Below are 18,294 nucleotides of genomic sequence, written 5' to 3'. Positions count from 1 at the left end.
GCCTGGGCGCCACAACTACTGAACCTGCACTCTAGAGCCTGCGAGCCCCAAATATGGAGCCTGCGTGCCACAACTACTGAAACCTGTGCGCCTAGAGCCCATGCTCTGCAACAACACCGCAATGAGAAGCCCATGCACCACAACGAAGAGTAGCCCCCACTCACCACAACTAGAGAAAACCCACACGCAGCAACGAAGACCCAACACAGCCAAAAAATAAATAAATAAATTTATTTTTAAAAAATCATATGATCATCTTGATAGATGCAGAAAAAGTTTTTGTCAAATTCAACATCTATTTATGATTTAAAAAAAAAACAACTCAACAGAGTATAAAGGGAACAACATACCTCAACCTAATAAAGACCATATATGACAAGGCCACAGCTAACATCATACCCAACGGGTATAGAAGGAACATACTGCAACATAATAAAGGCCATATATGATAAGCACACACCTGGCATCATGCTGAATGGTGAAAAGCTGAAAGCATTTCCTCTAAGACCAGGAACAAGACAAGGATGCCCACTTTGGCCACTTTTATTCAACATAGTATTGGAAGTTCTAGCTACAGGAATCAGATGAAAAAAAAAAAAAAGAAAGAAAGGAATCCAAATTGGAAAGGAAGAAGTAAAATTGTTACTGTTTGCAAAGGACATGATACTACGCATAGAAAACCCTAAAGACACCACCAAAAACCTACTAGAGCTCATCAATGAACTCATTAAAGTGGTAAGATACAAAACTAATATACAGAAATCTGCTTCATTTCTATACACTAACAATGAACTATTAGAAAGAGAAATTATGGAAATCACAGTTGCAACCACATCAAAAAGAATAAAATGCCTAGCTAGGAATAAACCTACATAAAGAAGCAAAAGACCCATACTCCAAAAACTATAAGACACTGATGAAAGAAATTGAAGACAACACAAACAGATGGAAAGATATACTGTGTTCATGGATTGGAAGAATTAATATTGTTAAAACGACCATGCTACTCAAGGCAATCTACAGATTCAATGCAATGCCTATCAAAATACCAATGGTATTTTCCACAGAACTAGAACAAATAATTTTAAAATTTGTATGGAAACATAAAAGACCATAAACAGCCCAAAAATATCCTTAGAAAGAAGAACAGAGCTGGAGGAATCATGCTCCCTGACTTCAGACTACACTACAAAGCTGCAGTAATCAAAACAGTATGGTACTTAGGTATAAAATAAGCTACAAGGATATATTGTACAACACAGGAAATACAGCCAATATGTTATAATAACTATAAACAGCATAACCTTTAAAAATTGTTAATCACTATATAGTACAACCATAACTCATGTAATATTGTAGAGCAACTATACTTCAAAAAAAATCTTTTTAACATAAACTGTATGGTACTGGCACAAAACAGATACATAGATCAATGGAACAGAATGGAGTGCCCAGAAATAAACCCACACACTTATAGTCAATTAATCTAAGACAAAGATGGCAACAATATATATTGGAAAAAAGACAGTCTCTTCAATAAACGGTGCTGGAAAAACTGGACAGCTACATGTGAAAGAATGAAATTAGAACATTTTATAATACTATATACAAAAATAAATTCAAAATGGATTAAAGACATAAATTTAAGACCCTGAACGATAAAACCCCTAGAAGAGAACATAGGCACAATATTCTTTGGCACAAATCGTAGCAATATTTTTTTGGATCTAACTCCTAAGGCAAAGGAAACAAGAGCAAAAAGAAACAAATAGCACCTAATTAAACTTAAAAGCTTTTGCACAGCAAAGGAAACCACCAAGAAAACAAAAAGTCAACCTACTGAATAGGAGAAAATATTTGCCAAAGACATGACTGATAAGGGGGTTAATATCCAAAATATATAAATAGCTCATATAACTCAACATCAAAAAACCAAACAACCTGACTAAAAAATGGGCAGAAGACCTGAATAGACATTTCTCCAAAGAAGACATTCAGATGGCCAACAGGCACATGAAAAGATGCTCAACATTGTTTATCATCTGAGAAATGCAAATCAAAACCACAATGAGATACCACCTCACATCTGTCAGAATGGCTATCATCAAAAAGACCACAAATAAGAAATGCTGGTGAGAATGTGGAGAAAAGGAAACCCTCCTACACTGTTGGTGGGAATGTAAATTGGTGCAGCCACTGTGGAAAACAGTATGGAGGGTCCTCAAAAATTTAAAACAGAACTACCATATGACCCAGCAATTCCAGTGCTGGCTATATGCTGGAAGAAAATGAAACACTAGTTTGCAAAAATACAGGCACTCCAATGTTCATAGCAGCATTACTTACAATAGCCAAGTTATGGAAGAAACCTAAGTGTCCATCGACAGATGAATGGATAAAGAAGATGTGGTATATATACACAATGGAATACTACTCAGCCATAAAAAGAATGAAATTTTCCCATCTGCAACAACATGGATGGACTTGGAGGGTTTTGTGCTTAGTGAAATAAATCAGAGAAAGACCAATACTGTATAATATCACTTATATGTGGAATCAAAAATTACAACAAACTAGTGAATATAACAAAAAAGAAACAGAAACAGACATAGAGAACAAACTAGTGGTTACCAGTGGGGAGAGGGAAAGGGGAGGGGCAAAAGAGGTACAGGGGATTAAGAGGTACAAACTACTAGGTATAAAATAGGTAAGTGGGGACTTCCCTGGTGGTGCAGTGGTTAAGAATCTGCCTGCCAATGCAGGGGACACAGGTTCGAGCCCTGGTCTGGGAAGATCTCACACGTCATGGAGCAACTAAGCTTCTGTGCCACAACTACTGAGCCTGTGCTCTAGAGCCCGCGAGCCACAACTACTGAAGCCTGCGCACCTAGAGCCCACGCTCCACAACAGGAGAAGCCACCGCAGTGAGAAGCCCGTGCACCACAATGAAGAATAGCTCCTGCTCACCACAACTAGAGAAAACCCACATGCAGCAATGAAGACCCAATGCAGCCAAATAAATAAATAAATAATTTTAAAAATAAATAAAAGGGGCTTCTCTGGTGGCACAGTGGTTGGGAGTCCGCCTGCCGATGCAAGGGACACGGGTTCGTGCCCCGGCCCAGGAGGATCCCACATGCCACGGAGCGGCTGGTTCCATGGGCCATGGCCGCTGAGCCTGCACATCCAGAGCCTGTGCTCTGCAGCGGGAGGGGCCACAACAGTGAGAGGCCCACGTACTGCAAAAAAAAAAATTAAATAAATAAAGATAAAAATAAGTAAAAAAATTAAATAGATAAGCAATAAGGATATATTGTACAGCACAGAGAATATAGCCAGTATTTTCTAATAACTACAAATGGTGTATAACCTTTAAGAATTGTGAATCACTGTGTTGTACACCTGAAACATACAATATTGTAAGTCAAGTATACCTCAATTTAAAACACTAAAATTAAAAAAATATTTTAAAAAGGTGAGTTGACCTTCATTTTACCTGCAAGGAAGTTTAAACTCTTTTATTAGTTTTCTATTGCTGCTCTAACAAGTTTCACAAACGTAGTGGCTTGAAATAAAACCCCCATATTTACCAACTTACAGTTCTGGAAGCCAGAAGTCACGAAATCAAGATGTTGCCAGGGCTGCATTCTTGGAGGCTCTAGGGGAGAATGTTCCTTTTCCAGTTTTTAGAGGCTGCCTGCATTTCTTCACTTGTGGCCCCTTCCTCCATCATCAAGCCCAGCCATTTAGCATCCTTAAATCTCTCTCACCTCTGCTTCCATCATCACATCTCTGCTCAATGTGACCCTCCTGCCTCCCTTGTAGAAAGAAAGACCCTGTGGTTACTTTGGGCCCACATGGATAATCCAGGACAATCTCATCTCAAGAACCCTGATTTAATCACATCTGCAGAGTCCCTTTTGCCATGTAAGATAACATTCACAACTTCAGGGGAATAGAACATGGACATCTTTGGGGGCCCACCAGTCTACCACAATTGTAAATATCATTAACCTAATAAAACTTGCCTAAATAAACCTTAGTGCCTATTAATTGTAGCCTGGCTATGTAATGAATCCCAAGTTGTGGTCTATATTGAACATCTACGGCTTTTTAATAACTAAAGCAGTAGTTCTCCCACTTTAATATATATCAGAATCATCTGGAGACCTTGTTAAGGCAGATTTCTGGGTCCCATGCCCATAGCTTCTGATTCAGAATTTTCAGACCTGGGATGTACTTCAAGAATCTGCATTCTAACAAGTTTCCAATGTTGCTGGTCCAGAAACAACCCCACTAATAAATGAAGTGGACATTCAACCAATAACAGTAAGTTTCACTACAGGGATGATAGTGTGAGGAGCTCTGCCAACCTGCTGGGAAGTACATAAATATTTTTTCTTCAAATATATTAATTGTTCCACAAATGTCCTGATTAATGAAGTTGGCTGTTTTGATAAGATGCATTCTAACTCGTAAGTGATTGATGATGGTGGAGATGTGTGACGACAGACTGACAACTACTAAAAGAAACATCTATTGTCTGGAACATAATTTAAAATAACCCACTGGGGAAATGGGACTAATTATATGCCTCTTTGCGATCAGATCTAAAATTATAAAACAAAACAAACAAACAAAAAAAGCTTTAATTGAACTATTCACACACAAATCATATCTTGCTTCAATATTTATTTTTATGGCAAAAATAGACTATAATATATTCATTTCACATATATTACATTCATTCAAACTTTTTTGCCCATTAAATGTACACACTTTTATAAACCAATGACAGTTTAGAAGATTTAAGCTCTTCTGATTATACATTTTTACATTATTGATCATCAGACAGTAGCACATAAAATTGCTTTTTAAACTAGAAAATACTAGATAACTATGTATACAACCTGATTTCAAAAAGGTAGAATTCCCAGTGCATTGTATGAATTATAGGGCAACTTTCTGAGGAAATGTATTTCATAAACATTTTCTCCAAATTTTTAAGTTTCTTAGGACTATTAAGTCATATTTACTGTTGGAATTTTTATTTAAATAGACTTGTTATCTAGATATTCATTTTTAAACTATGCTTTGCTAGCATAGGGTAGGGCTTGGATTGCTTCAGTTTTTAACAAAGAAATATACAACAAATTTATGTTCTGTTGCAGTGTAATTCTTCATCTGAACTAAATAGCATCATTAGAATTCAAAATATCTCCCTCTTTTAAGCACAAAAGAGTGAAACATTAAGGTGTTTTTATAGGAAAATATTTAACATTTGCATGATAAAAACTAAGTGTTTTATATTTTAATATAAAAAATTACTTGAGAATACAGTAAAAAGCAAAAATATATTCTAATGGCCCAATGCCAATCTTTTGAGTAAGGTTTACTGTGCAACCAAGTTTTCTTAAGGCTTAATATTTCTAAAAATATTTTTATCTTTCTCATTTTCAATGTGTTGTTTAGAAACTGAATACACTGATAATTGTGTAATAGCTCAATTCTACAACAAGAAATTAAGCTGCTTACTTTTAATATAGAAATGAAAAAAAATCTAATATGGAGAGTCTAAACTGATACTAACAGAAAATCTTCAAAAACATTAAGAATCATCCCTGTACAATAACTACTTCAACTCCTCTATTGGGTCACAAAACCAAACTATGCAAATAAAACCCACTAGAGCACTACTAATCTAAAAGGTGTCACAAATTATAGCATTTTTTCCTTCTGTTTTTTTATTTCACCTTTTTGTTTTGTGGGCTTAAGATTTTGTATTACTTTTAATCTTGTTTTTATTAAATCTGTCTGGAAGTAAGTTTGTCACCTCTGGAGAATATTTACTTTTTATCAGGTTATTTGTTAGACTGAACCAGTGTGGTATTATTCCAGTAAAACTACAAAACCATTAGATCCTTTTAGGACACTTAACTCTAAGATTAAATTACATTTCAATAAATATTACTATAAAGTAAGTAACAAAAGATTTGTCTCATTCAATGGTCCATTACTTTCATGTGATTTCTAATAAATTTCTGGAAAAAAATGTTTGGACAGTCTCACCATTTATGATAGCAGTCTGACCTGCGATACTTGCACTCTTATGAAAAATGAGTAACTGAACTTGTATTTCCCATTTACTTGTTCAGTTTTCCTCAGCTGATAAATGAGCAGGTGGAAGTGAAAAGCCAGTTACCATTAAATCTGTACTAGTCTCATCAACTTACCCCCAAAAATGAGGATCGACAGGTTCATGTTCCGGATAACCCAGATAATCCAAGCTTCTGAATTTCTTTGGTAGCACAGACCTGTTCCTAAGAGTGAATACTGTACAGCTTTTCTTCACCAAGCTTTTAGAGCGTGAATTTAAACTACACAGGAGCACTTAAAATGTCGGTAGTGACAACCAAAATTAAGTACTGGTCTTCATACACAGTTTAAAAACCCCCTACCAGTTCAGTTTAAAATTGCAGATTTATTACACTGGAATCATGTACTGCTATAGCCAGTATGGGTACACTATATTATAGATTCAAAGCCAAAGCATCTTCGAGATTTTAAATGGTCCTTTTATATGACACACCACAGTCATATTTAATGGAAGGAATAATGATCAAAATATCTACCTAATAAGTAATTTTCAAAAATTTGGAACAGTGTGTTAGCCAAACTGTTAGTTCTACAGGTAGTTCAAACAATTACTCCTTTCTTATCACTCATTTATACTTATTTATAATATTAAAGGGTAATTTAAAATAAGTATATGGTTACTACCTTTCTTAACCCAGCAACATATTGGACAAAGTTCAGATTTACTCTAGTTTTTTAAAACTAAGTAGTTTCATTTAAACATTTTTGGAAATATGATGTGCAGCCAGGCCCTAATCATATCCATGTGACCTAGAGATACTCTTTACATGGGAATATTTGCCTTGGAACTGCTGCTTCCTCAGCTGGGTGCTGCAGACCTTATACTTCCTTCTCGATCCATCTTCTACTTCCCATTTCAGGCCAGTGACAATCCAAAGGTAGATACGTAAACGGAAACAGGAAAGGTACGGGGAGGCATTGCCAATTCATCCTCCTTCACCCCGCCCCGCCTCACAGGCAGTCTCAGAGGCAGCATCCCTGCTCATCTTCATCATATATCCCATGCTGTTCCTTACTCTTCATGTGCCACTCAAGTTTCTGAGGCAAATGATGGGGCGTTAACGTTATGTGGAATTCTCTCATGGAACACTGGATCAATCTGACTCCAGTTGCTTGCTGAGGCCCTGTCCCCACTGCCCAGCAGACCCAGAGAGAATGCTTTGTGCTCTCACCAGCAGGGTGCAGTAGGGAGGAAAGCTGCTGTGTATTTTTCTTAGAGTACGGACGACGGGGAGGTGACCACCACTGTCTACCTTTCAGAGCCCCTGTGGTTTAAATAAGCTTTGGGAGGGCAAACCAAGAAAGTTGATACTGACTTATAGCAACATTTCCCCTTGTAAACAATACTCTCAATAATTTAACATATATCTGACCTTTTAGAGCATTAATTCTTATTTGGGAACTACCTGAACTATATAGAAAACTATGCCACTTTAACAACCCAAGGACCCCTTCAAATGTGTTCTGAAATCCTCTATCCACCCACCCCTAACACATGCAAACCTTAAACAACCAGACTTCCTGATTTTTCCTCATTTTGTATAAGTAATTATAGCTACTTAGGGTAAATGGAGCCCTTATCTCAGGAATTTGAAAAATTCATGTTCTTTCGAGAATTGTTTTCCCAGGCAAATTCCTAAAGTATCTATTCCTCTATTTTTGAAATGTCTATCCCTCAGTTCAAAAAAAGAGCCCCCTCCAATTTAGATTATTTTAATAAACTTTAAACTGGAAACAGATGGTTTAGCTTATTCCACATGAAATCTTGATGGAAAGCAAATTCCCTAAATTTACATCTAAAAGAATTCCTTTAAAATGTCTGATTTTTTAAATGATTTACAATAAACAGTAATTCTTTATATTTTAATACATGTAAAGTTTCATATTATGTATAATATGGGCATTTATATTTTCTTAATGTTGTGAACATTAACTTATCAACCCATTTAACCCATTATCTTTCTGGGAATTTCTAAGGAAGCACAGCTTCTGTTTTAATCCTGCCAAAATGTTTTAAAGGCTAAATTCTAGGGTTTTCTGAATATTTCACAGTAGATGTTCCAGAAGAATATATGTAATAATGATTGCAATTAACATTTCAAATCATACTCTAAAATGAATACTTCCTGTGTTCAAAACTACCAACTAGAGTATTTTATCAAAAGAGTCCACTAATCAGGAAAACTGATGCCAGAGATGCCAACAATGATCAGTGGAAAACACTGGTTTATAACCTACTTTTTGTGAAAATGTATATTTGGGTAATGTTGATATGAAATTAAGAATATCAACGAACTAAAAGACACTAAAATACTGAAGCACTGTGTAAGTCTGGCAGACAGAACATCCTCAACTCAGACATAGTTGAGCCTATGGAAACCTCATTGTTCTACAGTTTGCTCTTGAAAATCACATTACTTCAAAGTCTAGTAATGTAGATTTATTTTTATTCAGAAATACTTTCATATTCACTAACTGTTAATTAAAAGTTTAAAAATTCAAAAGGGACACAAAAAAATTACATGGGTCTTAAAGCTATGACAAACATGCAAGTTTTAAGAGTGACATTTACACAGTGTAATTTAGCCCTCATAAGTAATTTTCTTATAATCAAATTATTACAACAGGAACACAAACATACCATATATTACTCTTTAGATTTTGTTTTACAGTATGTTCTTGTCAATGGGACACTTCAAAATGTTTAAACCTGACAGAAAAGCATTTTTTAAAAAACGTACCATAGAAGAAAAAAAGCATCAGAAGTACTCTACATGGTGTGGAGATGGGAAATATTACAATAAAAAACTCTTATTCCATTCTCCTGAGGAGCTCTTCCTGAATATTTGCACTTGGGTCTATTGTTCTTTAAACAATTCTAGATTTAAGATCAATTCTTTGTTCCCAAGTGAGAAACATGCCCACTTTCAATATTCATTTTCATCAATACCGTCTGAATTTTCCTCTCAGGTGGTTGGTTTCTGGGTCAGAGTTCGGCAGATACACACACTGTATAAAGGAAATCCTGATTTACAGCTAATGACACACACTTAGCGGTGACAATAATGAGTTAAACTGCTTTAGGAGTTAACACGGGAATCAGAACTATCCCATGCCAGCCTGGCCTGGTCCTGCCCCCTGGGATGGGCCTACATGGGACTGGGGGGAGCAGAGCTAAAGTTGACCTCAGGTGTGAAGTTAAAGGATTAAGGAGCCAAAGTTCCGGTACATCTTGAACACCACAGTCATCTCTGGGGGCCCCGCAAGTCTGGGCCGTGGTTTTGGGAGATGAGGTAAGACTATTACTAACACTTCCCTTCTTTCAACAAAAAGAAAATAAAGCCTCTTCAAGGCTTCTTTTTTTTTCCGGTACGCGGGCCTCTCACTGTTGCGGCCTCTCCCGCTGCGGAGCACAGGCTCCGGATGCGCAGGCTCAGCGGCCATGGCTCACAGGCCCAGCCGCTCCGCGGCATGTGGGATCTTCCCAGACCGGGGCACGAACCTGTGTCCCCTGCATCGGCAGGAGGACTCTCAACCACTGCACCACCAGGGAAGCCCCAAGGCTTCTTTTAATCATCACATAAACCTGATTTGTCAAAAAAAAGAAGAGAGGTGCAGGTGGAAGAACTTCAAGGAAACAGAGCGAGTCACTGCCAGTGATGGGCCCTGAATTTCCTGGGGATACCTTCCTCGGGAGGTCAGCCCCCAGACTCTTCCCAAGCCCCCCACTCTCCATGCCAGCATCTCAGTCTGAGTATATAACACTGCATTTTCTGTAAAGACAAAGGCAGCTTGCATTTACCATCTTGCATGTACACTGCACTTACTCTTGTCCTAGTCATCCTACATACTCATTCCTGATCTCTTCCAAAACACTTTCAATATGTCCGTGGTTACTGTTTCACCTATAAAGCAACACATATATTAAAAACTCAGATTTATTGTTTTCAACAACAAAAAGTGCTTAAAACCATCTTATGCAACTGTTTTTCACTTCATTTTCAACCAATAAAATCAAACTCATTTGGGTTTATGAATAATACTGAAAAAAATAGTGAATCTGATTATTTTCATACATTTTAAATAATGTGCCTTCATTCCCAACTTTAACGTACATTAACTGACTCATCTCAGTACCTTAATGAGCTGAACTCTTGTTTAGAAAATACAGAAGGTACAAATATATAGAATTTTTAGGATAAAAAATTTTCTGAATATAAAAATGTTTTCTATGTTTCAAAATAACACTTTTAGATTCTTCTTGTAGCTTGGGGTTTGGTAACTACATTGTTAAGTACCCAAGATTTTTTTAAAATAACAAAAGATAATAACATAGTTTTAAATACAAAGTTATATAGGAACTACTCACATCTGTGGATCATCCCCATGGAAAGTTCAGTTTCTTAATAAGAAAACCCCAAATATTTTAGTCATAAAATAAAATTCCATTATCAAAAACTAGTTTAAGATAGAAACCTATACGCCTTAGTGATTGCCAGAATTGCCCAGCGTAGCTTCAGCGAAATAGAGAATTATCTAGAAAATACAATCTCCAAATGTGTGCAAGTACTGCAAATCGGACAGATCAGAGCAGGGCAACGCCCTCAGAACCAAGTCCTTCCTCTTCGGCATCTTTCCCAGGTTAAACCCCCTCTTCAGCCTTGTGCTCTGCATACTTCCTTCCATGTGCCACCATGCATCCCGTCACTTACGTCCTGATGTAGCATTCCGCGTGCACCGAGTGGAGGAGAGAGCATGAGTTCGGCAAGCACTTTTTTTTTCCGCTGTAAACGCTTCACATGATCGGGTCCCCGTAGGAAGTTGTGGGAGCTTATATGAGCCTTGAGCTTTTCAGGAACTGAATGAGAACTCGGTATACGAAAGTGTACTGGCAGAGGGTCTGCACCATCATCATTCTCTGTTGCCTCAGCATGTCCAGCACCCGTGGGATGTCCAGCACCTAGATTGAGAGAAGCAGTGATGAGGGTAATGCACACCCTGAGGGGGGGGAGCGAGCGTCCTAGCAGAAATGTGGCTTCAATCAGAGCATTAGCATCTTCAATAGAGAATCCCCGAGGACGTTTGTTCAGAAAGAGCTGTCAGGTCACTAGGTCCCTCTCCTCCCTGGCCTTGTGCCCAGCCCACCTCTTCCCTCATCAGCAGGGGAAATAAGCACCTCGTTGTGTTCCAGACAGGCAATCATGATCTCTGACAAAATAACGACGCCAGTCCGTCCCACGCCAGCGCTGCAGTGGACCAGTAACGGAGGGTTGGGGCTTTTTGGTTCACTTGTACTATTTGTATGGCGTCGAACAGACTGGATCTCTTCAAGGTATGCTGTGAAATATCAATGAAACAGAAAAATACAAAGGGATTAAGGCCTATCAAATTGACAATTTTCAGATCATCTCCACTGACTGAGAAAACTCCAGATACAGAGCACCAGGTGCCAATTAACCAACCCCAACTATTAACTGACAGTGTGATCTTGGGCAAGTCCCTGACTCCTCCTGGGCTTCCGTTTTCTCATCTACAAAATGAAAAGGAGGAGAAACTCTCTAGGAGTCAGTAATGGCATTCTACTCATTACCAAATTACACTTTAAAACCTCTTCTGTTAAGCCTCCCCTAAACACTTGAAATTTTTATTTTAAAACAAGCCCACAGCTTACATGGGACAACATAAAGGAAATACAGGAAATGTTTCAGGAACTTAAGTCTTCCTCTCTGTGGTGGATTTAACAGCTCTGGCAAAGGCTGTGCTGGGAATGAAGACACTTACATAAAAATCCCTTGAGGTCCTCTGGACAGCCATGCTCAGGCCAGTCTGTGTACTGGAGATGCCACACCGTCCTCTCCTGCCCCGTGAGAAGGTGCTTCATCTTCAAGCCCGTGGTGGCATAGCAGCCAGAGTCTGTGCGGAACCGGGTGGTGATCTTAAACCTTCCATAGGTGACAGTGTTGTGCCTGGAACCAAGGCGTGGCCAATACCTAAAGCTCTTCTCCCTTCCACCCTCCTGTTAGAGACAAGTGCAGTTAAAACACAATACAAGAGCCAGCAAAGGATGCCCCTCACAGAGAGCATGTCTGAAACTCAGAACTGCAACCTTACCCTGCCCTTTTTTCTAAAAGTCAAGATTACACATGATCAACATAAACTGTTTTTCTGAGGCTGAGAAAATCAATTAAGAGAAATGAGTACTTACCTCTTCTGCTGTCACCATTGCTATAATTGCAATTCCCTGTTCCCACACCATCTGCCAAAAGTCCTGACAGGTATTTTGTAATGGTCCCTGAGTGGCAATATAATCCCATTCAATTCCACTGACAGAGACCTGAAATTAGAAAAGGTTTTAAAAGAAATTAATATGTATGTGTATAATACATGTATATACATTTGTTCATGGTAACATGAAAAAAGCAAACTGAAATATTCAGCAGAATAAAGAAAGACTTTTATCTTATTCTTTTTCCTTATTAGTGCCATTTCCATTACTGATATCTTTATAAACGTATGCGCTATGAATTCACATAATATCTATGTGACCTAGGGCAATTTCCTTAAGCTCTCCAAATTTCAATTTTCATCTATACAACAAAAATATTCCCTACCCTCATGTTGTCAGGATTAAGCGAGCCAATATGTATGGTGCCCTGCACATGATAGGTTCTTAATAAATTATTGTTATTGCTGCTGTTAGGTTCTTCTCATAAAAATAATATCAACGTCATCATATCCCAAATCTCAAACACAATTTTCCCTCGTGAAGTACTACACACATTGGATCAAGTACTAGCAATTGAGTCAAAACCTAAGTTAAACATCAAATTTCTAGGGGAAAAAAGTCTTCCTGCCTAAGGAGTTCACCTCTGAACTTCTGAGTCAGGATCACCCTCCATACTAAATTTCCACTTAGGATTTAACCTCCTTGAAAACAGTCTAATATAATAATTACAGGATTTGTAGTCAGGAAATCTGGGTTAAATCTCGGCTCCCCCACTGCTGAGTGACGACCATAACCGCTTTCCGAGTGCCCCGAGTGTAAACCCTGGGCCACGCACCCTTTCCACTCATGCCCCCATTTAAGGCTGCAGCTGAGTCACACCCCCATCCTCCCACTGGGCCCGTGGTGGGTGGCACCAGGCACCACAGCGCACAAGAACCAGGGAGGAAGGATCTGATGGGGAGCAAAATGGGGGAGGTCAGCACTTCCTTATTCAGAGATAAGTACAATGAGGTCCCACACTGCTAAGTGGTCGATCCACGAATTCTGAAGTCAGACTCCTTCCACTGTTCTTCGGGCTGTCTCTGAAGATTCTGAAATACCACCACAGAACCACAATGTTATTCAACCCTCATCCACCCAGTCATGGGAGACTGGCTCAGCTATTCCAAAGAGATGCTCAGTTTTTAAATAACTTATGCCCATGTTTAAAAAGCTTGTGCACAAGTTCCCAAAGACCATCAAGGGTACTGGCTTTCACAGGCAGACTGCTGGGCCTCTACAAAGTCTTAAGTGTGAAACGGCTCTCATCAAACATCACTTGCAAACTAAATAAAATGTGGGAAAGAAGGAAGATAACACCTGCCCATAGACACTTACTCATTCACTCACTATAAGGAAATTTCTTCTTCCCGAAACAACGAACTGACTCTCCAGCCAGCATGGAGAAGACAGAGCATCTGGCTTTTCTCACCTTCCTGTTGTGAATCATCACTTTTTCCATTTTAATGGGTGTAACGTTACCCCAGTTAAACGGCATTATACTGTTTACAGGGAAAAAGCAGCACTGCTTAAGAACAAAATAATGTTTAAAAATGATTAAAAGAGGGACCTCCCTGGTGGCACAGTGGTTAAGAATCCGCCTGCCAATGCAGGGGACATGGGTTTGATCCCTGGTCCAGGAAGATCCCATATGCTGTGGAGCAACTAAACCCATGCGCCACAACTACTGAGCCTGTGCTCTAGAGCCCACGTGCCACAACTACTGTAGCCCGCACGCCTAGAGCCTTTGCTCTGCAACGAGAAGCCACCGCAATGAGAAGCCCGCGCACCACAACGAAGAGTAGCTCCCGCTCGCCGCAACTAGAGAAAAGCCTGTGCGCAGCAACGAGGACCTAACACAGCCAAAAATAAACTAATTAATTTTAAGAAATTGTTCTTATAAAATATTTAATGGCTACAAAAGAAAATAAATGATTAAGAGGGACTTCCCTGGTTGTCCAGTGGTAAAGAATCCGCCTTCCAATGCAGGGGACGCGGGCTTGATCCCTGGTCGGGGAACTAACATCCCATATGCTGCAGGGCAACTAAGCCCACGCGCCACAACTACAGAGCCCACACGCCCTGGAGCTTATGCACCACAACTAGAGAAGAGAAAACCTGCACGCCACAACTAGAGAGAAGCCCATGCGCCACAATGAAGAGCTGGCGCACCACAACAAAAGATCCCGCATGCCTCAACGAAGATCTCTCGTGCCGCAACTAAGACCCGACGTGGCCTAAAAAATAAAAATAAATAAATTAATAAATTTAAAACTGGGAGAATGCTAGAAAGGCTGGAGGCACGGAAGTACTTAAACTTGTAACAATCTTAAAAAAAAATGACTAAGAGAGTATGCAAAGAGTGCAGATGGTACCACCATAAGGAAAAGCTTTGGTAAACACCAGACACTTCTTTTACATAAAAATGCGTGTAGGTATGTGATAAGGGAAAACTAGCAATTCAGTTGCTCTTGAGAGAATTTATGAGCTATAAAGAGGTCTTCAGATTTAGAAGCACAAAGTTCTCAAGTCAGACAAATGAGTGGTCCCAGAGTCCCGGTAACAATGCTGGGCGCAGAGGGATCCAACACGTGGAGGGAGCAAACACTGTGTGTCCAGCTTTGGTGTATGGATTTCCCAACTTACAGTACAGTTTGTCCCAACGATTCAAAACTAGGATGTTTTTAGAAAACAGACATGAATACAATTCTTACCATTCTCCTAATTTAACTGGAAACTTCACATCCTGTGTATCACTCTAAACATTCCCCTCACCTTAATATGTGACGCGTTGATGTAACCGGTATTGTTTTCTTTGGTTGGGACCAGTTCCACTCTGGCGTCGTCATAGGGAAGAACATCTTGGAACCGATTTCTTTCTGCATTTTCAGGGAGTCGTGCTGTTGAGCACTCCCCATCAACGAGCCGCTTTTTAAGAATTCTTTCATATTCTGTGAATACCATTCCTTGTTCTAACCGCTGTTCCAGAATTTTACACTGAAAAATAGAAAGTGAGGAATAATATGAATACAGTCCCATGCCACAGCTGCATTTTGACCGTATACTTGAAATCTCATTTTCTTTTTCAAGTCCAGTATTATCCAATATTGAAAATTCTAGATGAAACCAAAGTTAAATTTAACAAGTCATAACAACAAAAGAACAAATGAAATAATCTTATTGGTGAGAAACATGATGCAAAGTTCTGTGTAAACTTGGCCTAAAACAATTCGTTGAATTCATCTTCTCTAAATCTACAGCCAATTATGTGACTCCCTAAGAATGGAAAATTCTCCTGGAGAACAGTAAATCCTGAAGTAGGATAATCAATTCCAACCTCTATGAACAAATGCTGCAATTTTATGATATATATAAAAAACAGAAAACATTATTGGAAACTATCTCCAGGATCCAGTTGTAAGCAAATTAATTTTTGCTTAGCATAATTCATGCCTGTCTAATTTTGATATAATAGAACCTCATAGCAAATACATCTCAGTCACAAAGTTTTGAAAAATTCAGTAACCGTTCACTGTTAAGTTTTCGATGTAATGAAAGCAGTCGATATCTGCTTTCCTTCCTATGTGTACACATTTGCACATTTCCTCTAACTTCATGGCCAGAAGAAGGTAAAGAACAGTATTCAGAAACGAACAGACAAAAATCAACATTTAGCCTGAAATTATCCATTAAGACATTAGCTATAAATTTGTCCCAGTTTTGAAGGCCAGATGACAAAATTCCTAACACTCATTTATAATTATCAAATGTGTTAGAAAATTCAGTAAAATCTCAAGAAGGCAGTTCTGCAACACTGTATCAGCTGTTCCAGGGCAGGCGTGCAGACCCGTGGTCCGGTACGTACCCTCTCATCATTCGTGGCTCTGGCAGGCACCTCTTTTCCTTCATCAGGCAGAGGCAGTCGAGACAGGGAGAGTCCATTTAGGGCAGCCAGTTTGAGAGGACCAATTTTTTTTGCATCTACTCGGCTCTTTTTCATTCCCTACAAAAATATTTATATGTATATATCAAATATACACAAATACAATCCCTTTGAAAAGAGATTTCAATGGACTGAAGACAGTTAACAGAGGGTGGGTTCTCCTAAACCAACAACCACAGGAGAGCTTACACTCCACACACACACACACACACACACACACACACACACACACACACACACACACACACGTTTGTTTCACAAAGATTAGGAGGAAGACATTCCTTTTAAGGCCAAAGCCCTGATAAGTCTTCCAGATATAAGGTTTTGAAATGCAACTGGTTTCAGGGCTCTGTTGTAATGAAAGGTGAGGCTCCAAGCAGACAGGACTCCTGAATATCAAACCGTGACACACACAAAAACCAGCTGCAATCCACAAAGAGGGTTTTAAATGCAGTCACCTCATTGCAATAAGCTTTTATACATTTAAAAAAAATAACAATTCTTTCTTTTTCAATGTCTTCTCTGGTGGCTCTATTGTATTCTACATTCTGTTGCAGACTTGTGTGACCTGCGTTAGCTCACCACACCTCTGGTAAATGCAGTTAGAACCACCACATTTTTAAATGAGGAGAACATTATTATACCAAGAGAGGGTACAAGAGAGGGCACAGACGGAATTCTGTCTCCTGAAAACTGGTGTTTCCTAAAGTTATTATTAAAGCCAATGATTTTGCTCTCCGAGGCAAACGAGCCCAAGAATGCCAAGTCTTCAATAGTCTACACCTCCTTGGAAGCCATCGTAATTATCACGACTGTAGCCCTAATTTGACAGAAAGGGTTTTCTCAGTTCTATCTCATAAATGAAATCAGCAGTTCTCTTCCGTCTCATAAATAAAATCAACTTTACTGCAGCTCTGTCAGCCTTGGAGAGAGGGAGGCTACACAGACTAAAAGGTTCCTGCTTAGGCTAAAATGTCATGATTCTCATGTGTGCAGAAAACAGTGGTGTGCAGAAAGCAGGTAAATGTTTAACAACGGACTTTGTGGCAGGAGACTGGGAACAGTTCTGATGTGTGAAGTTTGCCAGGTTCCACGGTACAAATACTCCCATCACAGCTAATTTCAATCTGCCAGTGGAAAATCAGAGGCCTCACAAGAGCCTGAAAATTTAACACTCAGCTCCCACCAGCCAGCAGAGGTGGCTCCAGCACTGCTTGGCCTGAAAATGACTCAAAAGGCCCCAGCACACGTGTGCTGGATGATTGGTAAGGTCAGTTCTAAAGACAGTATTTTTTAAAAAATTTATTTTATTTTATTTTATTTATTTTTGGCTGTGCTGGGTCTTCATTGCTGCGCATGGGCTTTTTCTAGTTGCAGTGAGCGGGGGCTACTCTTCGTTGCGGTGCGCCGGCCTCTCATTGTGGTGGCTTCCCTTGTCGCGGAGCACGGGCTCTAGGTGCGCAGGCTTCAGCAGCTGTGGCTTGCAGGCTCTAGAGTGCAGTAGTTGTGACGCATGGGCTTAGTTGCTCCACAGCATGTGGGATTTTCCCGGACCAGGGCTTGAACCCGTGTCCCCTGCATTGGCAGGCAGATTCCTAACCACTGCACCACCAGGGAAGCCCCAAAGCCAGTATTTGAAGAAAGGGTCTTATAGTCAAAACTCACTTCAAATACCCCTTACTTAGCCCTCAGAGTACAAGAGCATGGTTTTAAATGTACATAAGACTAAGGGTGAAACAAAAACTCCTTATACAGATGCACAAGCACTCAAACCAGTCTACCTTTTCCAGATAGCAATCAAGTCGCCATAGGTGGAGACGGGTGGAGAATTCTAAAATGTTCCTGCTTCTCTGCAATTTATTTCACTGTTTTTAATACTAAACCTCTAGAACCATAATTCTTATTAGTATATTCGCTTGCTGTAACAATT

At 39.3% G+C, this 18,294-nt stretch overlaps 1 protein-coding gene across 2 annotated transcripts in view; it reads right to left on the bottom strand.

Annotated features, from left to right (window-relative positions):
- Nucleotides 1-4,677: 4,677 nt before the first annotated feature.
- Nucleotides 4,678-18,294, bottom strand: part of PTPN21 (protein tyrosine phosphatase non-receptor type 21) — a 66,872-nt gene continuing 53,255 nt past the window's right edge. Inside the window, exons 13-19 of one of the 2 annotated variants that reach the window (XR_014296291.1) lie at nt 16,287-16,424; nt 15,197-15,418; nt 12,362-12,490; nt 11,938-12,172; nt 11,333-11,493; nt 10,869-11,116; nt 4,678-10,061 (exon numbers count right to left, since the gene is read on the bottom strand). Coding sequence is in view for 1 of the 2 variants with exons in the window: in XM_082647324.1 (XP_082503450.1) it covers nt 10,988-11,116; nt 11,333-11,493; nt 11,938-12,172; nt 12,362-12,490; nt 15,197-15,418; nt 16,287-16,424 (1,014 nt within the window). In the remaining variant the exon portion in view is untranslated. Of the gene's footprint in view, nt 11,117-11,332; nt 11,494-11,937; nt 12,173-12,361; nt 12,491-15,196; nt 15,419-16,286; nt 16,425-18,294 lie in introns of both variants that reach the window. The other variant, XM_082647324.1, reaches the window with a different exon arrangement.

Source organism: Grampus griseus (genome assembly GCF_964374135.1).
Source record: "Grampus griseus genome assembly, chromosome: 2".
Classification (NCBI taxonomy): Eukaryota; Metazoa; Chordata; class Mammalia; order Artiodactyla; family Delphinidae; genus Grampus; species Grampus griseus.
This window is presented reverse-complemented; position numbering and strand designations above follow the sequence as displayed.